The 20171-nt window shown below is 42.2% G+C and overlaps 2 protein-coding genes across 8 annotated transcripts in view; one reads left to right on the forward strand and one right to left on the reverse strand.

Annotated features, from left to right (window-relative positions):
- LOC147797079 (general transcription factor 3C polypeptide 3-like) lies at window positions 1–13290 on the forward strand. 4 transcript variants are annotated; one of them, XM_087143971.1, is made up of 19 exons: window positions 1–200; window positions 829–1063; window positions 2167–2277; window positions 2680–2954; window positions 3383–3497; window positions 3811–3977; window positions 4649–4736; window positions 5405–5558; window positions 6011–6113; window positions 6511–6595; window positions 7026–7087; window positions 7693–7873; window positions 8721–8864; window positions 9120–9292; window positions 9783–9869; window positions 10372–10470; window positions 10899–11102; window positions 11730–11817; window positions 12192–13290. In XM_087143971.1, exons 1-19 carry the CDS (start codon window positions 78–80, stop codon window positions 12362–12364), a joined length of 2667 nt encoding a protein of 888 aa, XP_087000097.1. In that variant the 5' UTR covers window positions 1–77; the 3' UTR covers window positions 12365–13290. The 4 variants fall into 4 exon arrangements, with proteins under 4 accessions (XP_087000097.1, XP_087000098.1, XP_087000099.1 ...); XM_087143972.1 differs by having other exon boundaries at window positions 2698–2954; XM_087143973.1 differs by lacking the exons at window positions 1–200; window positions 829–1063 and adding an exon at window positions 1926–2057.
- LOC147797080 (ran-binding protein 3-like) overlaps window positions 12878–20171 on the reverse strand; it is a 23028-nt gene continuing 15734 nt past the window's right edge. For all 4 annotated transcript variants that reach the window (XM_087143987.1, XM_087143989.1, XM_087143988.1 and 1 more), the window contains one exon: window positions 12878–20054. In XM_087143987.1, coding sequence (XP_087000113.1) covers window positions 19990–20054 — 65 coding nt within the window. In that variant the 3' untranslated portion in view covers window positions 12878–19989. The remainder of the gene's footprint in view (window positions 20055–20171) is intronic.

Below are 20171 nucleotides of genomic sequence, written 5' to 3' on the forward strand. Positions count from 1 at the left end.
GTTTCCCGCGAGCTCCGGGTACGGTTCGGGTGGCGTCGGTATCAGTTTGATCGTCATATCAATCTGTCCGTGTGACCATGGACGAGGAGGGCTGTTCGAGCGGGTTAACAATTATCGGCGAAATAAAAATTGACAAAGATGAGTTCATGAGATACCTAAATGGTGAAATTCCGTTCGCCGAATGGACTCAAGGACAAGAGGTAATGTATAACAGAAGCTACCTGCACTTGCAGAACTGTTAAAACCCAGTCTGTCCCATAGAAAGCGATGTCTACCCCTACGTTACCCCCAGAACTGTGACTATCAGACTGTGGGCTCCGACGTCCGGCCCCAAAATTTGTGGGGTCAACCAAAAAAAACCTGAAAAGTGCCGGACTCCCTAACATGACTACTCTCTCATTGTCAGCAGTGTGTCAGGGCTCCAATCTTTTTCTTGTTTTCCTTTCCTTTCAAATGAAAGCTGCGCACTATGATTGGTCACTAGTGCAGATGCTACAACCTTAATAACCCCAGCCAGATGCAGCACAGTGAAAAGGTGAAAAAAGGCATCAGGTGAAAAAAATCTGATGCACTTTGACTTTGGAGCTAGTCCCGTTGAGCAATGTCACTTTTTGGATCTTGTGGTGCGTGGTAGCTACAGACTCCGAGGCTGTTTGACCTCGGGGAGAATTGACCAGCTGAATCTGAATTGACCTGCTGAATTGACCTGTAACAACACTGGGCAGGCAAGCCACTTTGAAAGACGATGCAGATGGATGTGTCTGGCAGGGTTTCTAACAGGCGTTAATAGTGTTAAAGCCAGAAACTCTTTTGTTATTGCCCTCCCAGTTGCTGGATGTCTTTGCCATCGATGACAATGCTCCCGAGTCTGTGGAAACCCAAGGAGAGCAAGATGGGGACATGGGAGAGAATGCCAGCGATGGAAGCGATGACGATGACAAGGGTGATGCAGTGGAATCAGCAGACGAGGATGAAGAGGATGAAGAGGAAGAAGATGATGGAGAGAAAGAGCCAGATGAGAAAGATGAGGAATACTTGCCTCATGGGACGAGGCTGCGGAAAGGTCTGTGTTACGCTTTAGTCTTTACTCGGCGAGCAAGCAGTGTTTTGCTTGAAGTTTAGTCCATCATAAGTCCATCACCAGTAGCATAGTTGCAAGTTTCAAAGTCAGAAGCTATTCAGATAAACTGTGGTAGTGACTTTCCTTTATCAACACTTATCGCCTGTTGCTTAAGTTGTGAGTGAACTTGTGATTTGACTTGTAATTGACTTGTGACCGACTCAGACTACACTGCTATCACTATGCTGTACCTCTTGAAAATGCCCTGTTGGCACTACTTTAACCCTAACCCCCCCAAGGGTTGCTGGCCCTAACCTTCCCCATTCACACAAAGTTAAACACCCCTATGGGACTTTGTGCACAGAGGCTGTTGTTTTTCTGAGGTATTCCAAACCCAATGCAAAAGCCAGCTGTTATGGGCCTACCAGACCTATCCCCACAAAATTAAACACTTTACTACTGTTAATAGGGTTATACCGGTGTCCTCAAAAGTCAAATCGTCAGAGTTCATTACAAAATCATCTAGTATCAAGACAAGTTGCATGCTGTTCAGATGAACTGTAAAATTGGCCATCCTCTTGGTAAATTTCATCCGACTCATGACATTTGACTTGTGATGCTCTTTCACCTTATTCCTGAAAATTTGTGAAGGAAAAGTTGCGGCCTGATTTTTGAGACAACTTTGTGTCATTAGGCGTGGGTCTTAGGGATGACATGCATTTCAACATACATGTACCTATGAGTTAGGCTTAGACTTAGCTCTGTACAAAGAGTCAGATGCAGCCTTAACTTATAGCGTTGTGGTGCCGTATTCAAAGTTTTTTCTGGATCCCATTTCCTTCCATAGTCCTTTTGGTTTTCCAAAAGGAGTGAGCATTGGATTCCTGCGAGTGGCATCCTTTCTGCCCAGTGTACCGGAGGGCCCGTGTAGTCATGAATCCACAAAGCACTGAATCCACATGCGCTGTCATGTTGCCCAAACCTGAGTTCTGCAAGGGTAAAAAATGAAAGTCTTCAGTTGATTCACAGACAATCCTAATGGAGTGACAGTGTTCAGTCCACAATTTGGTTTTATTTATTTGTTTTCTATATTTGTGCACCTTTAGGAAAAGTGGGCCGACCCCGGAAACACAGACCAGAACCTGTTACCCCTAAGAGGCCCCGGGGGCGACCAAGAGGCACAGGAACCAGGAGGCATGGGTTCTCATCCTCACGAGGTGATTAAAATACTTATATGTAGTACCCATACTCAGCTGTGAGTATTACTCGAGTTCTGAGACTGGAGTCATACTCTGCATCAATTTAGAACTCATGCTCATTATTAAGGTCTGCTGGGCTCCGTGCTGTTTTACTCTTTCACGGAGGAAGTGAATTCTAAATAGTAGTACATGCACATATGATCACCAGTGTGTTCTAGCTAGAAACTGAACAGTGTCTGCCCTGATTGACATCACACCAACAGCGCCCTCAGTTGTGCAGAAAAACTCGGACAATTTTAAATGATTTAAAAGTGCACTTTGTAGTACTCCCAACCCACAGAGGATGTTAAGTAGTTTTCATACACTGAGGAAGAGTGTGGAGATGCATGAAAAGTTTACCATTAGAGACATTCATCGTAGGGACCTTTAAACAAACAGAGGACTCGCCCATGGCGCATGAGCTGCGGCTGGGCCGAGAGGAGAAGAGACGGGGCCCCCGCAGCCGCCACAGCCGGGTGCCCAAGCCACTGCGGGGCCTGATGGGGGAGGCTCACCTGTGCTTTGCCCGAGGCAGCCACCAGGAGGCAGCCAAGATGTGCCTGGAGATCATCCGGCAGGTGCCGCGTTGCCCGGACCCCTACCAGCTGTTGGCCATGATCTACGAGGACAAGGAGGACATGGAGAGGTGCCTGCAGGTCTGGATATTATATTTACGTGGGAATGGTTGCGGGCACCCTTTGGCCATGATTAGGGCGCATCCTTAGGCAGACCTCCATGAAGAATTGTTATACAGAGTTGTGCGATCATTTTCCAATCTAATGAGCAAGCAGTCAGAGGTACTTCAAGCAAGCACCTGATATCAATGCTGTTCGTGGGCAGTAAGGTGGACATGCATGCAAGTGACATGGAGAGTGCCCAACCATTTACCAATCAAATTAGCAGGGTTCAATAGTTTCGTATGGGAACAGTTGAGGGCACTCTTTGGCCAATTCAGAATTGGCTTGAGTTGGGCCTAATTGCTGATGTGTGATCGGAGTGTTTTTGTAGTTCCAGAAGAAATTCAATCTTGCATCAAGTCTAGCTTTCACTGGCAAAGGGATCACTGCTTTTGTGTTCTTCCCAGTTTTCCCTGATTGCAGCCCACTTGAGGCCCAGGGACACAGAGGAGTGGACGCGGTGTGCTGAGATGTCCCTGGAGCAAGACGACATCCAGCAAGCCATACGCTGTTACTCAAAAGGTAGAACCCAAGTCGTCAACCCTATTGGGTAATGTACATGTGTGGCCAAGGAAAGCTAACAGTTTGTTGAATCAAACTCAAAACCATGTGCATAATTCTGCACACTTGTGTCCTCAGGCAGGAGTCTTTGCAACCGACTGCTTCTCCCCCACCCTGAAGTGAAAGAACCTGTAAGAGCAGAGATTAGACTTTTGTGCCAAAATAGCAGCACTGCTGATAAATGATAGATTTAGATGTTTTACTGACAGAGTGAACAGGAGTCATAATTTGACAAAGAGATTTTCTGTTTTATCCCCCCCACCTACTCTCATAGCTATCAGGTACAATCCCAAGGAGCTGTCCAATCATCTGGAGAGGATCCATCTGTATGAGCAGGTGAAAGACACCAAGAAGGTGATGGAATGCTACCAGATCATGCTAAAAGCCCTGCCGGACGACCAGGGGAAACAGTACATGCAGCTGGCCAAAGAGCTAGTCAAGGTAAGAAGACTACTTTGGGTAAGAAGACTACTTTGGGTAAGAAGACTACTTTGGGTAAGAAGACTACTTTGGGTAAGAAGACTACTTTGGGTAAGAAGACTACTTTGGGTAAGAAGACTACGTAAGAAGAAGACTACTTTGGGTAAGAAGACTACGTAAGAAGAAGACTACTTTGGATAAGAAGACTACTTTGGGTAAGAAGACTATGTAAGAAGAAGACTACTTTGGGTAAGAAGACTACTTTGGGTAAGAAGACTACGTAAGAAGAAGACTACTTTGGGTAAGAAGACTACTTTGGGTAAGAAGACTACTTTGGGTAAGAAGACTACGTAAGAAGAAGACTACTTTGGGTAAGAAGACTACTTTGGGTAAGAAGACTACGTAAGAAGAAGACTACTTTGGGTAAGAAGACTACTTTGGGTAAGAAGACTACTTTGGGTAAGAAGACTACTTTGGGTAAAAAGACTACTTTGCAGAGGACGAACTGGCTCACAAGCTGATTAACCTTCCAGTCCCTCCAAAACAATGAAAGTAGTATGCAAAAACTAATCCTGGACAACCTAGTCCAGCACCTGGTCCCCTGTTTAAAATGCTCAGTAGATTGCGTTGTTGAACACTTTCCAAAAGTTGTGGATGGCACAGTGGTTCTTGGTTCTTGTCTGTACTTTCAGGCTCACCACCAGAACGGAGACATTGCATCAGCAGTGGACATCATGAATACTGCATTTTCCAAGCATCCAAAGTTGATCAGTTCAGAGGGTAGGAAACTGACTTTTATTTGTATAAGAAACGTCCATTTTGTTTAAGTGACTCCGCCGAACTACAGTACTTCTCAAGGTTTGGCTGTGCAGCCATGGTAATTGGGCATTGTTCAAGGCCAAAATGTGCTCCCGCAAGGTCATCATAAAGAGATAAAACATAAAAACATGGGTCTGAGATTTTCTCATCAGGTGAGCTTTCCAACCTGGATATGTTCACTGAGTAAATAGACACAGCACAGGCTTTGTGTGATGACTGACTTTCACCTGAATGTGCACAAATAGACTTCATATATCATGGGAGAGGAGTGTACATGTATTTCACCATGGTTGCCCGACAGAAAAGGTGCTCTTTTACCTTCCTTTTTCAGAATATTTCCCGTCCTGACAGCAGTGCTCCAGTTCTACTTTCTTCGTGTTCCATCTCTTCTTTTGCATAACCCTCAAGGCCTGTTCATACTTTAGGTTCAGGCGTATGCAAAAACCAAGTGGATTTGATGCCCTGAAATCTTTGCAGCGAATTTCACTTAAGTAGAAATGGGTTCAACTTTTGCAACTCGCAGTGCGAATATTTGATCTGATGTCGCAGAATCACATGCATGCTCGCAATGGTTCCAAATTTGAGCCGGCCTTTAGACTGCTAATTTGTTGCGTGTACTTTTGCTGCAGATGTGAATATGCTGGCTGAGCTGCACATCGCCAGTCGTCAGTACCAACGAGCTCTGCAGGTAATCTCGGACCACTGCGCAGTGGTTCTGCGATCTCAGAGCAGCTGTGACCACCTGGATCTGGAGCAACTCTCGCTGGCTGACCGAGAAACAAGGTGAGGAAATATATCCGAAGACTTGGGAGTCATTCCTGTTTTTTGGGGGATGCTCCACTTTGGGGAACGGAATGTATTCAAGCTGGGAATAGGCAGAGTGTCTCCGTGTGGATCTAGCTGGAAGTATTGGCCCCAACTTGAAGTATCCCCTTACCAGCAACGAAAACACAGGGTCGTGGACAATTCTCCAATCAGGCCAAAACATGCACCCAGCTTAAGCGGCAAGCCCCTACATTTTAACAGAAATGGGTCGAGTTTGCTCAGTACATCCCATGCCAAAGCACACGTGGTAGGTTTCCACCAAGGGACTGTCGTCGATTTGTAAAAAAACCCACCATCTCATGTTCCCGCTGGGATATGATATTTAATGTGACTGAGGATTACTGTGAACTTTTCTGCTGGAAGTCCCAAAACAAACTCACCTCCTGTCTTTTTTGCTCATATTTACTTAGGCAAGACACAATGGAAGTTGAAGTCCCAGAGGGACTACCGATTGACCTTCAGGCCAAACTAGGAGTGTCCTTGATTCACTGCAGGCAATTCCAATCAGCAAAGGTGGGTTACCAGCCAAAACAAGGTTGTTGACCCTGGCCAGATACATGGGATTTTGGTTCCCACAGTCTTTGCAGAATTATTGGGGTTGTTTTCTAAGTGATGGCATGGCATTAGCCTTTTTGAAGCATGGTGGGCACAACAGGAGGGCACTATTTGGAAAGGGTAACTTTGGAGTAAACTGACTTGATTTACCAAAACCAAATGGCACCCTCCTATAGTTTCTGCAATAACTCAAATAGGCTATTTATAGATAAAATGGGTCCACTCTCAGCTCCAGCAAAGTTTCTTTGCAGAAGTGGTTGCAAATGATGTACTTGACTTTGACCACGCCCAACCCAACAAGATGCTGTGTAACTGCTTTTGAGGTTAAAATCCATCTGATTATTATCTCTTACAGGAAGTGCTTTCCTTGTTGTATACAAAGGACCCCAACGACATAGGGGATCTTTACCTGGATGTCGCCGAGGCCTATGTTGACCTGGGTATGTCTCACTGACTATTAATTCAACATATTCATGAGCCACAGAGCTTTTCATTGTCGATAACACGTTTCAAGTACAGTGCCGAGTCCCTCACACACTCCCAGTCTGAAATCCTGGGCCAAATTTTGTGTCTGTGTTCATCATGGAATTGTGTGCCTATTATCACCATTTTGTGCTTGGAGCTCCAGCAAAGAAATTTTGTGCTAGCCCCATCATTACAGAATCCTTCGTTTCAAGATGCATTTCCTGATCATGAGCAAAAATTCCTTGCTGACGAGAAACATGTTTACTGTAAGTGCAGATGTTCCAGTTGTAGGGTTGGCCCTGGTCCACTTCAATTCTGTTACACAGAACTTTTGTTTCAAACAAAAAGCTGTGTCTTTTCATGTTTGGAAATTTGGGTAATTTTTCTTCACCTTGCAATGCTCAGGTTGCTATGACGAGTCTGTGCCATTACTGCAAGCACTAGTTGAAACCAAAAATTACAATTTGGTAAGCTCATTTTCCTTTCAATACATATTTTGCATTTAAACTTAGTTTATTCCAGGACATTTCTGTCTTACCCAGGTGTATTGTCTGCTTTTATCACGTAACACATGTAGTGTATGTTTGACATTTGTTTAACATACCTGTGGATTGAGATTTGAAGCTTTTTATGGTGGAGGTAGCAAGTAAACTAGATAGGTTTGCGGTAGCACCATGGAGAAAGTCTCCTGACGATGGAAAGAGCATACTGTCCAAAACGTTGAGTACCACCGGTTCTTTGCAGAACCCCAAATGCTCAAAATAGAGATGTATCCATGGTGCTACCGCGAACCTATCTAGTTTACATACCTGTGAATTACTAAGAATAATAGTGTTAGGTAATAAAGTGATTGAAAACTATAGTTTACATTCGGAGGAGGAAGAACTATTTATCTTAAGAAGTAAGAACAGAATTCGAGAGAAATATTTTGAAAAAAAATGCCTAGGTGAGATGCTGACGTGGGTCATCGATGTTGAAGGTGAGGAGTCAGATTTTGGTGTCAGAAGTGGGATTCATCATGTTGGTAACTTTCCAGTGTTAGTATTGAGAGCACACATCTTTCCCTTACTAGCCTGCCGTGTGGCTCCGTTATGCCGAGAGTCTGACATCCTTGGGGAAGTTGGAGGAGTCAGCGATGGCCTATCGTCAGGTGCTCCAGAAAGCCCCCGGCCATCTGGATGCCCGAATGGCCCTGTCTACCATTGAGCAGCAACAGGGAAACTCAGACATAGCTCTGGAGCTCCTCTCCATGGGTAGACAAAATATCCCTCACACTCTGCTGTCAAAAAAGTACTATTCAGCTTGAGGATTCTGTGTTGTCTGACTACGGACAACTGCCCAAAACCTACAGTCCCCTTGTTCTATTTTACATCCACTCTAGCTCACAAAAGAAATCTTTTTCAAGATACAGCTGCATTCTTACCGTATTACATACTTTCACATCCTAAACTGTGAATTCATTTTGACCCATGGCTTTGAATGTGTGTTTGGTTTCTGATGCCCACCACTGGACCCTTTACACCTGCCTGCCCAATTTAAACAGAATCATGGTCCAGAAGACTCCTCAGTGTTTTGTCTGCATCTCAGTCGTTGGTTTCTCTTCCTATTTGAGTTTCTGGCAAGAAAGGCACTGCTTGAGTTGTAGATACTACATGACAGCAATATTATAGTTGAGACCACTTAAGACCTTCACAAGACCACACAAGACCTCCTGTCTGAATTCAAGTCACAAGCTATTCAAATGAACTGCAGCAAAAACATTCCTTTGTCATTTTTCACTCTCAGTCTAATACTTGTGATTGGTCTTGAGCTTGGTCTTGTATGTGGTCTTGTGATGGTCTCGACTACAACAGTGCATAACAGGGACAAAAGATTCTACCTTTGCGAGCAACTAACAAGCACTCCCCATATCAGAAATATACAGTGTTTATAGGGACACTTGTTTTAAAAATCTGTAAGGCCTGCAGTATGGGTTGTAAAAAAAATGTAATACCGACTTTGGCCCTGAGTATGAAACCAAATGGGAATGACTTACAATTTCTGTCACTTCTCCTTCAGTTGAAAAGAGGTTAGGGTGGTTTCTGTCTATTTTTTATTTAGACAGTGAGGATGAGGCTGCCGCAGATGCACAGCTCATCTGGCAACGGTCCATGTTGAGGTACTCCAAGGGTCTGCTCAAGGAATTCACTCAAGACAGCCTTCTATTGCTGAATGCCTACCTCAACCAAGCTCCAGACAGAAACGGTAAAATGAGACAGACACACATGGCTCCTAGACTGTCTGAGAATCCTCAGTCACATGAGCGGAACAAAGACCCAATATGGTAGTTTAGAGAAGAATGACTGGAACAGCATTCGAACCTTCACTTTGTGGTATTAAGACTGGTTGTAAGACTCACATGACTTCAGACTCACTTTTCGGGATTGAGTCACAAATGTGTCAGGTGGAGTGGAGAGAAAAGAAAACTTCAAACAGATGGAAATATTTCTTTTTTTGTAGTGCCGAAGCAACTTAAGGGTAATCTTGGTGTCATCAGCCATGCCAACTGGTTCTCTTTGTACTGCAAAACACTGGATGCCCTCATCAAGTTGGGCCAGAGAGAGGTTGCAGAGAATTTCTCCAACACGGTCCTGACGTCCAAGAGATTCACCAGAGACCCTGCACAACGATTGGTAGGATGGGAAAAGTCGAAGACGGAAAATCTTTGGGGCGGGATAAAGGAAAAGTTGTACTTATGCATTGTTTATATTTTTAGACTCGGCATTAATTTGGGGTGTTTTCTAGAAAAACATGAATATATTATTTCCTTTCTTTTTCGTACTAGTTTCTGAGGAAGCTTTGGGAAGGAGGTTTGGGGAATGTAAGGAGTAGGGGAGTAAGTTTTGCTCAGCGGCAACAACATACATGCACATGGGCAAAGTCCATCTTTGCGAGAAACACATTTGTGATTTTAGCATCCTATTTGGAGCTTGGAGAGCTCTAAAATCTGTGATTTCAACAATAATATGTCTGACATAATCCAGTAGGCAGAATATAAATTAGCAGTCTAGGTTGCCCTTTATTTCAGTAAATCTGCCCCCATAAATTGGTATGGATTAAGAAGAGTGTGTAAGCCTGGAAGTCGAGGTTAGTGACAGATGTTTGCCTTCTTTCCATCCGCAGGATGTTGAAGTCATGGGCATCTGTGTCAGTTTCCTGAACTCCAACTACCGAAAAGTCTATGAGGACATGCGGCATATTGTGTCTAAAGTAAGCCGCCAGGAACATCTCCACACAAAGTTACAACTGTATTTGATAGCATAAGTGCCAGCTGGCAATTTGTTTGGCTATGTTTTTCTCAAGGATGACTTAACGTCTTGTCTGTTGGTTTTGGTATTTCTACATATGTATTTTCAAGTGGTGAACATTGTCCATAAGACCGACACAAGACCTCACAAGACCTCAAACCTGAATCCAAGTCACAAGCTGTCTATTTCAACTGCAAACAATGGTTGATTCGTGGTCACTGTTCTTCCTGCGCATGATCTGGTGTGCAGAATGTAGTCAAGACCTCTTCAGATAATCAAAAGACCCCACGAGACCAACACAAGACTTCCACTCTGAATTGAAATCACAGGTTCTTCAAATGCATGGTAGCAAAAGCATTTCTTTGTCATTAATCACCCTGTTACTTTTGACTGGTCTTCAGTCTAGCCTTGTGATTTTTTCATCTACATTACCACTCCATCTCTCCGTTTGGTTTTTGTTCCAGCACCCTAACAGTACTGCTGCCTGGAATCTCTTCAGCTTTGTCACCAACCTAACCAACGACACACGACACCACAAGTTCTGCCTCCGAACTACGCTCAAAGTACGTGAAGTACCAAAAAGGAAAAACAACCCCATAGTCCAGAGCCGCATTAGAAATGTGGTCTGCATTTTTGTCGTAATCTGGATGAGGCTGATACAATTTTTATTGTCGGAAACGGCCATTCAACTATTCAGTGCCAAAGAAATTTAAAAAAATTGTCAAGTTTTACATTGTGGATGTGAGTTGAAATTCCCAACCATTTTTTTTCTGCCAAGTGATTTGGCTGCCAAACCTGAATGAATAAAACAAAAGCTGTGCTGCTACTGCTACAGAGTTAAGTTCAACTGAACTATACAGTCAAAACAGGGAATCATTTTCTGCCCCAGAAAAAATACTGAGGATCAAAAGATTTCGGAAACAGGCTCTGTATTAATCTAGTCACTTTCTTTCTCAGAAACCGTTTCTTAAGAATTTTTTTTTTCATCCAGAAACTACACAACAACTTTGCCCTCTGCATCCTGAATGGTCACAATGCTATGGTTAGTGGTACTTTCAAGAATGCCATCGGGGAGTACACCAGGGGCTTCCGTCAGAAGCCTGATGACCCCTTCCTGACCTTCATGATTGGTATCTCCATCTGCCACATTGCTTGCCAGAAGTACACCACCAAGAGACACTCGCTGATTGTGCAGGTGGGTGGGCAGGCTTTATAGTCATGAAAACAGTGGAAGTCATAAATGTACCGCTCTCACCTTACAGTTATAATCATAAAGTTATAATCACTGCTGTACATTTGGGCAACTGTATCTGCCCCTCACCAAGACAGCAGTTCATGTTCCAACCGTATCATACTCAAAAAAAAAAAGTTAAGGACCACTTTTTACTTAACTTGTATTTTTTTCCAACCAATGAGTGGGGTGTAGTTCTTTCATTTTTTGTTTGTCTGGATGGTGTTCTTATTGGAATAAATTTTTTTTTAAATGTTTCAAAACGTCAGATGCACATTTTCGGCCGTAAAATATCTCATACACAAAATAAAAAAGTGGTCCTTAACTTTTTTGAGTAGTGTAGTTACATATGCATGTTGGACATCTATGCACGTCAGATATTGTGGCCATGATTGAGTCAGAACACCATGGATGGTATCTAATCCCACAAATATCCATTACCATATGCCATGGTTGAATGGCAAAGCTGGCAAACCTACTGGTTGAGTATTTTGTGGTCATCCCTTCTGGTGAGCCTTGTGATATATGTTTCCACAAGGAAGGATCTTAGCACAGAACCTCACAATGTTTTCAATATTTTCCCCTGGCTAGGCTTTTGCATTTCTTAAGAGATATGAGGAGTACAGAGGTGTAAGTCAGGAGACATGTTACAATATCGGCCGAGCTCTTCACGAAGTAGGTACGTTGTTAGGCAACATCAGTTGTACTCGGCCAGGTTTTCTTAACTGAAGATTCTACAGAATTGCACCCTTCATAACACTTTGTGTACATGTTTTTTAGGAATGTCATTTCTCCAACAGTTCCTTTTAGGCTGTACTTTTCTCAGTTTGAAAAATTGAAGTGATCTTTAAAATGCCAAAAATGCTGTATTCTGTAAGCCAGAAAATATTGATTAAATTGTCACTTTGACGCTTTTACAGGGATGAAATGTGTACATTTCTTCCCGGTTTATATCTTTAAATTGTGGTGGAAAAGCTTATATGGGAATTTTAGATCATGAACCAGTTTTTGCAACAAAGTATTGAAACTTTCCCATGTTTTCCACAACTGCAGGTTTGCTTCATATGGCTCTCCACTACTACCATAAAGGCCTGGATCTACCACAATCTAGTGATGACCCAAGATTTGACCTCCGCTGTGAGCTAGCCTTCAATTTGTCACTGATCTACAGGCAAAGTGGCAATGAGGAGATGGCCATAGAGATACTGAGCAAAAGTGTCATATGACATGTGCATGGCAAACATGCAGTAGCGTCATATGACGAATGTATGACAAAAAGGCAGATCAAATGGGAAGTGTCATATGACAAATGCTCGTCAAATGGCCACGTGTCATACATCAAGTGCATGGCAAAAAAAGCTGCAGCATCATTTGACAAAGTACAGCAGTGGCCAATATCAGCATATGACAAGTGCAAAGCAAACTTGCAATAGTATCTTTACTTGTGCACAAGCGGAAACCACTACAGTGCGGGCAGTCATTGCAATCCCAAATCTGAATCAGTAATCATAAGATTTTGACTGCAGGCGTGTCAGGACAAGCTCGCGATGCCCCTGTGCATCAGTGTATCAATCCAAACACTGCTGCCATCTCAGAACTGGCACTGTAGATCTTTTGGTGGGATCATAAGCCACATTGACAAGTAGTATCACCTGTCTATTTAACCTGACGTGCTCTCTAAGTAGACACCTTAAAACCAAGCAACAGAAAGGAAGAAGAACCATCAAGTAAACCACCAGTGTGATCTTGTTAATGATACCGTTTATTGGCACAAATTCATTTCGATACAGAGTAACAAAAATCTAGGAGCACTTTTATTTTTGGACATCAAACGCTGTAGCTGACAACACTTTAGCATTGCTTGTACATTGTTTGAAGTATAGTCATTCCAGCTACCTTACAGTCATTTGTTTTGGGACATAACAGTGACAAACATGTAAATAAACCCAACTATTTTTGTAAAAAGAGCAATAAATATAAAAAAAACCCAGGCTGTTTCAGTAACGGTGGTTAAGGTAGGAGAGGGTAACTTTGGCAACTTTAATACAGTCACACCTCATCAATAAGGGGTCCCTCAGACTCTGCTTATTACCTTGTTATAACAGAAGCCTTATACTTTCAGGAATTAAAAAAATGAAGAACAAAGGACCGACATTTCCTTTCCTTATAAGCAGATGGTTATATTTTAATAGTGCCATTAATAGCAAGGTTTGACTGTATTCCCAGATCCCTGTTAAATTTTGCTGATTAACATCTCGTTATTTGGGCCAAACTTTCACACCCTGGGCCAGATAATGCATTGTCTGGATTTGAAAGTTAATACATTAGGATATTATCTTTACATTTTTAACAAATGAAGTCCAAGGCATGTTTCTTACAAATTCCATACTCAAATGGAATTACATGTTCTGACATGTTGCACGATTAGGTTTGTGAAAATGGATGCCCCAAAAGTCTATTTATAAACTGACCATTTCTGTGTTGACTTTGATACAAATAAATTTGCCGTGATTACAAAATTGTAAAATAACCTTTTTGGGGGGGGGTGGGGCTGCCATAAAGTTAAGGAAAACACATATTCTCCGATTTTATCTGTTCAAATAAATATGTGGGCTTAACAACATGTATTGTTTGGCATGCACAAGGGTTTATCCACTACCAGAAAAGGGCAACACTTCCCTTTGTTTTCTCCAAATGATGCAATCTACATTCAGAATTTGCATCTTGGCATGAATAGAAAAAGCCCTTTAAGCTTGTTATAGTTGAGCTCTGAAGACAAATGACAATATGTTCTATGCTTTCATGTTTAATTGAACAGATAAAAACGGAGAAAACATGTTTTCCTGAGAGGTGCTCTTTAATACACGAATAGCCTGCTAGAAAACTATGTTAATCCTGCCCTTTCAAGTGGTACTGTTGGGTGGTTTGGATGGAACTGTCAAAACAAAATTTGTTCCTTGTTTCGTTTAATTAGTATATTCAAGAACTACAACTGCAGAATTTGACATAGGAGCAATGCAAAGGATCTTACCTCTGACACTGTGACTCAGTTTCTTTATGATAGTCCCAGTAGACACCTTAGCCTATTGTACACTACCCCAGTGGAAAAAAAAAACCTTTAACAGGGGGCCCATGCCTTGCTGGAGGCCAATGGTCCAATTTCGATATTCAACCAGATACAGGGATGCGAGTGGGTAGTCAAAAAAGGGTTACGTAGAATGACGTGTGTCATATGCATATCATAATATACAACATTACTTAAGATCGCTCAGGATGCCCAAAATATGTACTGTACACTTGGGTGTACAGGCATGCATGGCATACATAGTGTGGACCTCAGCACAAAAAACGTCCACATAATGTAGGGTGCGACAGCATTCTGTGGACTCGCACACGTCCACAAAATGTTTTCCCCTCTCTGAAAAACAATTTCAGAGGCATTTTTGGGGTCAAGGTTATCTGTGGCAAAATGAAGAGGAACAGTCCAGGGAAACATCATAAAAAATCCAGCTTGAAGGAGTTATCCTAGTTGGAGAAAAAGGAGCATTTTTCTCAAGTTTCCTTAACCACAGGAGAACAAGGTGATGTCCACACTTTGTACATGTATGACATGTACAACCCACAACTTAATTTATGCTTAAAAGTATAAATATTTATGATATGCATATAACACACGACTTTCTACGTGACCACCTTTTCCGAGTAACAATGTGAGTGGGCTCTGACCTTTTGCCCAAGATTTCAGGTACTCAGGAAAAGCTGTCCATGATATCTTCAACTCTTTTTAAGGGGGGGGGGGAAATCAGGCTATAGACCCTTATCATTGGGCAGCCATTCAAAGTAACGTAACCAAACTGAGTCTGGAAGGAGAAATAGTCTGTTCCCTTTTATCAATATGCAAAGTTGTATTGATATTGCCAATGGGTCTACAAGAACAAGACAAACAGGGTAGCATCATGATAAAGGTCTGTTCCGCCTGGACTTGCATCCCTGCAGAAATTTACCGAAATGTGGACCTGGCAAGGTCATCCAAGGTCAATTTTACAGCTCCATTGTCAACAGTGAGGCAACAATTTACGCAGTGCAGAGCAGCCAGCGTCAGTTATGAACCAGAATCACATTTTAGCAATGCAAGATACTAGCAATATACAACATACTAGAGAGCCAGAAAATTTACCAAAAAACCTGGGGACTTCAAAGCACACACAAGGTGGCTTTACAAGTGGCAATGTGTGCAGGAATTGAAGAGAGGTGGAGAAAAAAAAGAGCAGCCCACTTCTCTTTTCTTTGTGCAAGTGCCATTAGCCGATGGAACATTTGGGGCAAAACATACTTTTAGTACAAATACACAAGAAGAGTCAAAAATATCCTAGGACACATAAATAACACTTCAATTTGATTTGAAATCTTAGGCATCTGAGTAACCTCCAGATGTTGGCCCACAGTTGGGTAATCTTTCTATGCATAAATGCAAACAATTCTATAGACGTAAACAATTTGTATGGTAACAGAAACCTGTAAATATTGAAATAAAATTCTTGATTTTCCATCATTACAATCTCAATGCATAAATTCAGGGTTGACGCATGGATTTCGCAATCACATTTAACTTTGTTTTGAACAAATGGTGGGATAAGAAGACAGGAACACCTCAACAAGCTACCCTACATTGCAAGTTGAACTTTGCACTTAATTTGAAAAAAAAAATAAAAAATTCATTTCTCATCCCTATACGTCAATTTCCCAGCAGGTTCCTTAGATGAGCTCTTTTGCTATTCACGAGCTCAACGTATTTATTATATGCACCAGGTTGCACCCTACTCGAATCAAAACGCTGCATGTCCAGCGAGGACAGCTTTGAAGGCCAATTCATATTCAATACAGACAAAGCTTTCCAGTCCAATGCTTTGTCCAGAGGATGTCTACTTGATCGCTTGCAAGTGTCCAGAAATGGGATAGCAGTGCCCCTAGCGTGTTGACTGCCTACATATACCTAGGGCCATTCTGTGCATAAGTTAAGAAAATTGATTCCCATGATGGCTTAAGAAAATGAAGGTATGCGACCACATATACGTGGTTTCAATATTCTAAGGGGGGAAGGAAAGGGGCACAAAGTAAAAAACTAAGCATACAAAACTCTTGGTTTTTTTATCAGTGTCTTACACCAGCTGGGTATCCTAAAATTCAAAGGGGTGCATTAACTATTGAACACTGATTTCGGTAGCCAACAAGATGGGCAGACACTTTAACTTAAAAGTTGTGACAAGAAATTGTTATTTGTTCAAAAATCAGATTCTCTGTGAATGATTAACTATACATTATATTTACACAGTACACACACACATAAGTGCAAACTCTGCCGTATGCACAGGTTATTAAGTCTATCTAAGACACAACTCAGAATGGAAGGCTTGGCCTCCCAAAGGAGCTAGGCCCAAGTTCACGGTGTTGCCTTCTCCAGAAAAAGTTCCACACTACGAGCAGCTGGCAGGAAATTAATGCTTTTATATTTTAATAGTTCTGTTTCCAGTGTTTTCAACAACCAATAACATACTGGAGTCAGTGTGTTGATGCCGTCATGGGATGTGTAATGCCCATGGCCAGACTAGTTTACTAGAACCAGTTTCCAAAAAGACAGTAAATGGCCTCTGTTTGGCAGGTTTTACTATCCTAAAATACTAAATGAGAAAGCCATGTTTCTTTGAACTGAATGACAGTCTGCTGTCCAGGAGTGCATGAACCGACCTCCTGTTTCAGCTGGCACAGTGTGGTCTCGAAACTGGATCATTTGCCAATGGTCAGTTGCTTTTGACAGATGTCAGAATGCTGACAAATACTGACAGAATGGCAAAAACTGTTGATGGGTGGCAGAATGTTGAAAAATAGTGACAGAATGGCAAAAAACTGCATGGATGTCAGAATGGAAAAGAAAACGGATGTCAGAATACCGACAAACAGTGACAGAATGGCAAAACACTTGATGGATGGATGTCAGAATATTGACAAACAGTGACAGAATGGCAAAACACTTGATGGATGTCAGAATACTGACAAACAGTGACAGAATGGCAAAACACTTGATGGATGTCAGAATGCTGACACTGCCAGAATGCCCTCCCCCTAAAGAAACTGTCAATTTTCTTAATCTTAGCCATAACATTTGCCTCCTAGTTTTTTTGGCCGAGCAGGAGGAAACATGGCCCATCTCATACTACTCCCTACTTTACTCCTAGCTTCCAGTCTCCATCGAAGTAACACTGGCTCTTGCAGCAAACACTCTTCCTCGCAGCATTATGATTTTCAGCACTGCCCTATGCACGGATTTCAACAAATGACAGCACCCTATGTCCAGCCATGTTCATAAACTGGCCTTGAAAAAAAAAAGAGAGTCCATTTTACCAGTAACGTTAAGCTATTAGTGATAATGGCTCACATGTACATCTACTCGTGTTGTAGCAAAGGCGCAAATGGTCACATTACACAAATATAAAAAACAACATGCCCTCTGCCTAAATAAAAGTACCACTCCTGTGGCCAAAGACATCTTTAAATTAAGATATTTGTTCTTGTCTACATTAAAACTGGAGAAAAGCCTCGAGCTAAAGAATGCACAGGCACTTCCAAACCACAGCAGTATTTTTTCTTAACTGCTTAGCTGACACAAGTTCATCCAGGATACTTGGCCACTGCGGATGTGTAATCACAAGTACTGGTATGCACACACATGTACAGTAACTGGAGCCTACATGCCCCTTTGTGTTAGGTTTGATGAAGAGCCTACCAACTCAACTGACATTTTGTGCCAAATTAGCTGGAATGATTATGAAACACCGGAACAGGCTTCCTCATCAAATCCCATCCCTTGTGAACACGCTGTGCCTCCAAACATTTGTTTTCCAGATGGCATGCCTTGATAGGAGGAATGGAATTTCCATTCTTACAGAGTAAATTATTCCACCTTTTGAACAGGTCCTTTGAAAGGGCATAAGACATCAATGTCAGTGGGATATTTTGCGCCTTAGGAGGTGGAATGAACCAAACATACTCCAAGTCCTACACATTATCCATGAATTCCCTCTCAACATCCATGCGTTCCCATGGATAGGTTTCTGGATCAACCTTGACACAACCTTGCCTGGTTTGAGTATTTTTTCTTGTCTCGTATCATTATGTTCTGACAATTGTTTTTTAAAGAAATAATTGTGGGGCCCTTTGTTTTGGACAATCTACACAAACAAGTAAAGGCTGTCCAAGGCCAAAAACAAAGTTGATTGCCATGGCAAAAATCTCCTTCCTACAAGCATTGAGGGAAATCTCTGAAATAAATTGACATGAAACATTGTACCTGTACCAAAGAAAATTGCTCATGTTCTCTGAAGTTAAATGAGTACCTTCCACAAAAAAAAAAATGACAAAGCTGGAACACAGTGTTTGGAAAGAAACAATAAATGAAGGACCTACGCTAGAAAGCCTAATGCAGTCAGGAATCACCCGACAGCTACACACTCACTGCTTCCCACATTTCATCAGTCCTCGGAGCAAAGCGACAGGAAAAATCAGCCTTTCATCCATTGCGCCCAACAGAAAAAAATTTAGAACAGACCAACGGTCTCAAGCATTCTAGCTTGAAGCTGAATGATGAGAATGACAATACCACGGTGGATCACAGAAGCCAGGGACGCTGTACTGAAGACTGCGTATCTCACGATTTGTGTCCTCTATAAACCAGATGACTGGTGACATCCATTTAAATCAATCCCATACTGGAATGCATCATTTTATGGCAGCCTGTGACTACAAGCCACAGCCAAAAGTTGTCCTCTGCCGAAGAATTCAACTCTGATCACTTCTGAAAGTGGTCAGGATATCAATTCAAAGTGTTTGGCTTTTGTCAGAGGTATTCCTTCACAAGAATAGGATTCCAGGTCAAAAAGTCATGCAGTTGTGAGAAATTTAAAATGTACGCATCCGGAATCACCGATTACCTTGACAAATCCAAGGTTGATGTGGCAAAATGATATCTGGTGTCAGGGAATTGAGATAACGTGATGCACTGGCATCATGTGATTTGACAGGAGATCTTACACCAAGATGATCTAGCATCAGCTGATCCAACATGAAGCAGTCTCACATCAGGTGATCTATTATGGCATCAGGTGTTCTGATGTCAGGTGATCTGGCATCAGGCGATACAAAATGTAGCAATATGGCACTGGATTGTCTACGATTAGATAATCTGGCTTCTGGTGATCCAGCATAAAGTGATCCAGCATGACGTCACAGGGCACCAGGTGATCCAACATCAGCATCTGGTGATCTTGCATCAGGTGATCTAGAATCAAGTGATTTAGTATCATGTGACCTAGCACCCAACGATGCAGAACATCAGGTGATCCAGAACAAGCTGATCTACAGGTAATTAAACATTAGGTGATCTGGCATCAACTGATGCAGCATCAGCTGATCCAGCAATGTGATCTCAGATCAGCTATTGGTATCCACGTGACGTGTATACTATCTTTCCTCCCGTTTTTTCTTTTCTTTTTCCCTTGAGAAATCACCAACTTAAAGATAGGGCCAAACATTCAGCCCATAGAGGGCTGCATTTGGCCATTTCTGCACTGTACACACTTTTTATTGATGGCTGCGTGACATCACTTCCATACGCAGTGGTGATCGCCTGCTTCCACCAATGATTTCCTTCCAACAAAAGTGCTGAAGTTTTCAGTATCCACATCCTTTCCATCCTTGCAACAGTAAAACTCTAACAGTCAAGTTCGGATGGAAAAGAAAAAATTGCCTGTCCAAAAGCCACAGCTTTCCACTATTTAGCCCAACTCTTCCTTTCTCTTTAATTGCTTGCTGGAGGCGTCTCAGGATTCCCTTCAATTCGAGGATCTGACGGTTCTGGTGAACCTTTGTGAAGAAACGAGGAAAAATCATAACTTTCAGAGTTAAATGATGGGGTTTTTGTTGCAGCCCATGTAAGAATGCAGGCTCAAACCAAAGCCTAGAATAACCTAAATACATCTA

The sequence above is a fragment of the Acanthaster planci genome, linkage group LG12, assembly GCF_054643075.1.
Source record: "Acanthaster planci isolate LZ-2023a linkage group LG12, COTS_SCS, whole genome shotgun sequence".
Classification (NCBI taxonomy): domain Eukaryota; kingdom Metazoa; phylum Echinodermata; class Asteroidea; order Valvatida; family Acanthasteridae; genus Acanthaster; species Acanthaster planci.

Excerpts from the sequence above, each read along its gene's own strand:
- LOC147797079 (XM_087143971.1), top strand. The coding sequence starts at position 78 with ATGGACGAGGAGGGCTGTTCGAGCGGGTTAACAATTATCGGCGAAATA. Across the intron at positions 3,978-4,648 it reads TGGCCAAAGAGCTAGTCAAG|GCTCACCACCAGAACGGAGA; the intron begins GTAAGAAGACTA and ends CTGTACTTTCAG. Across the intron at positions 9,293-9,782 it reads GAGACCCTGCACAACGATTG|GATGTTGAAGTCATGGGCAT; the intron begins GTAGGATGGGAA and ends TTCCATCCGCAG.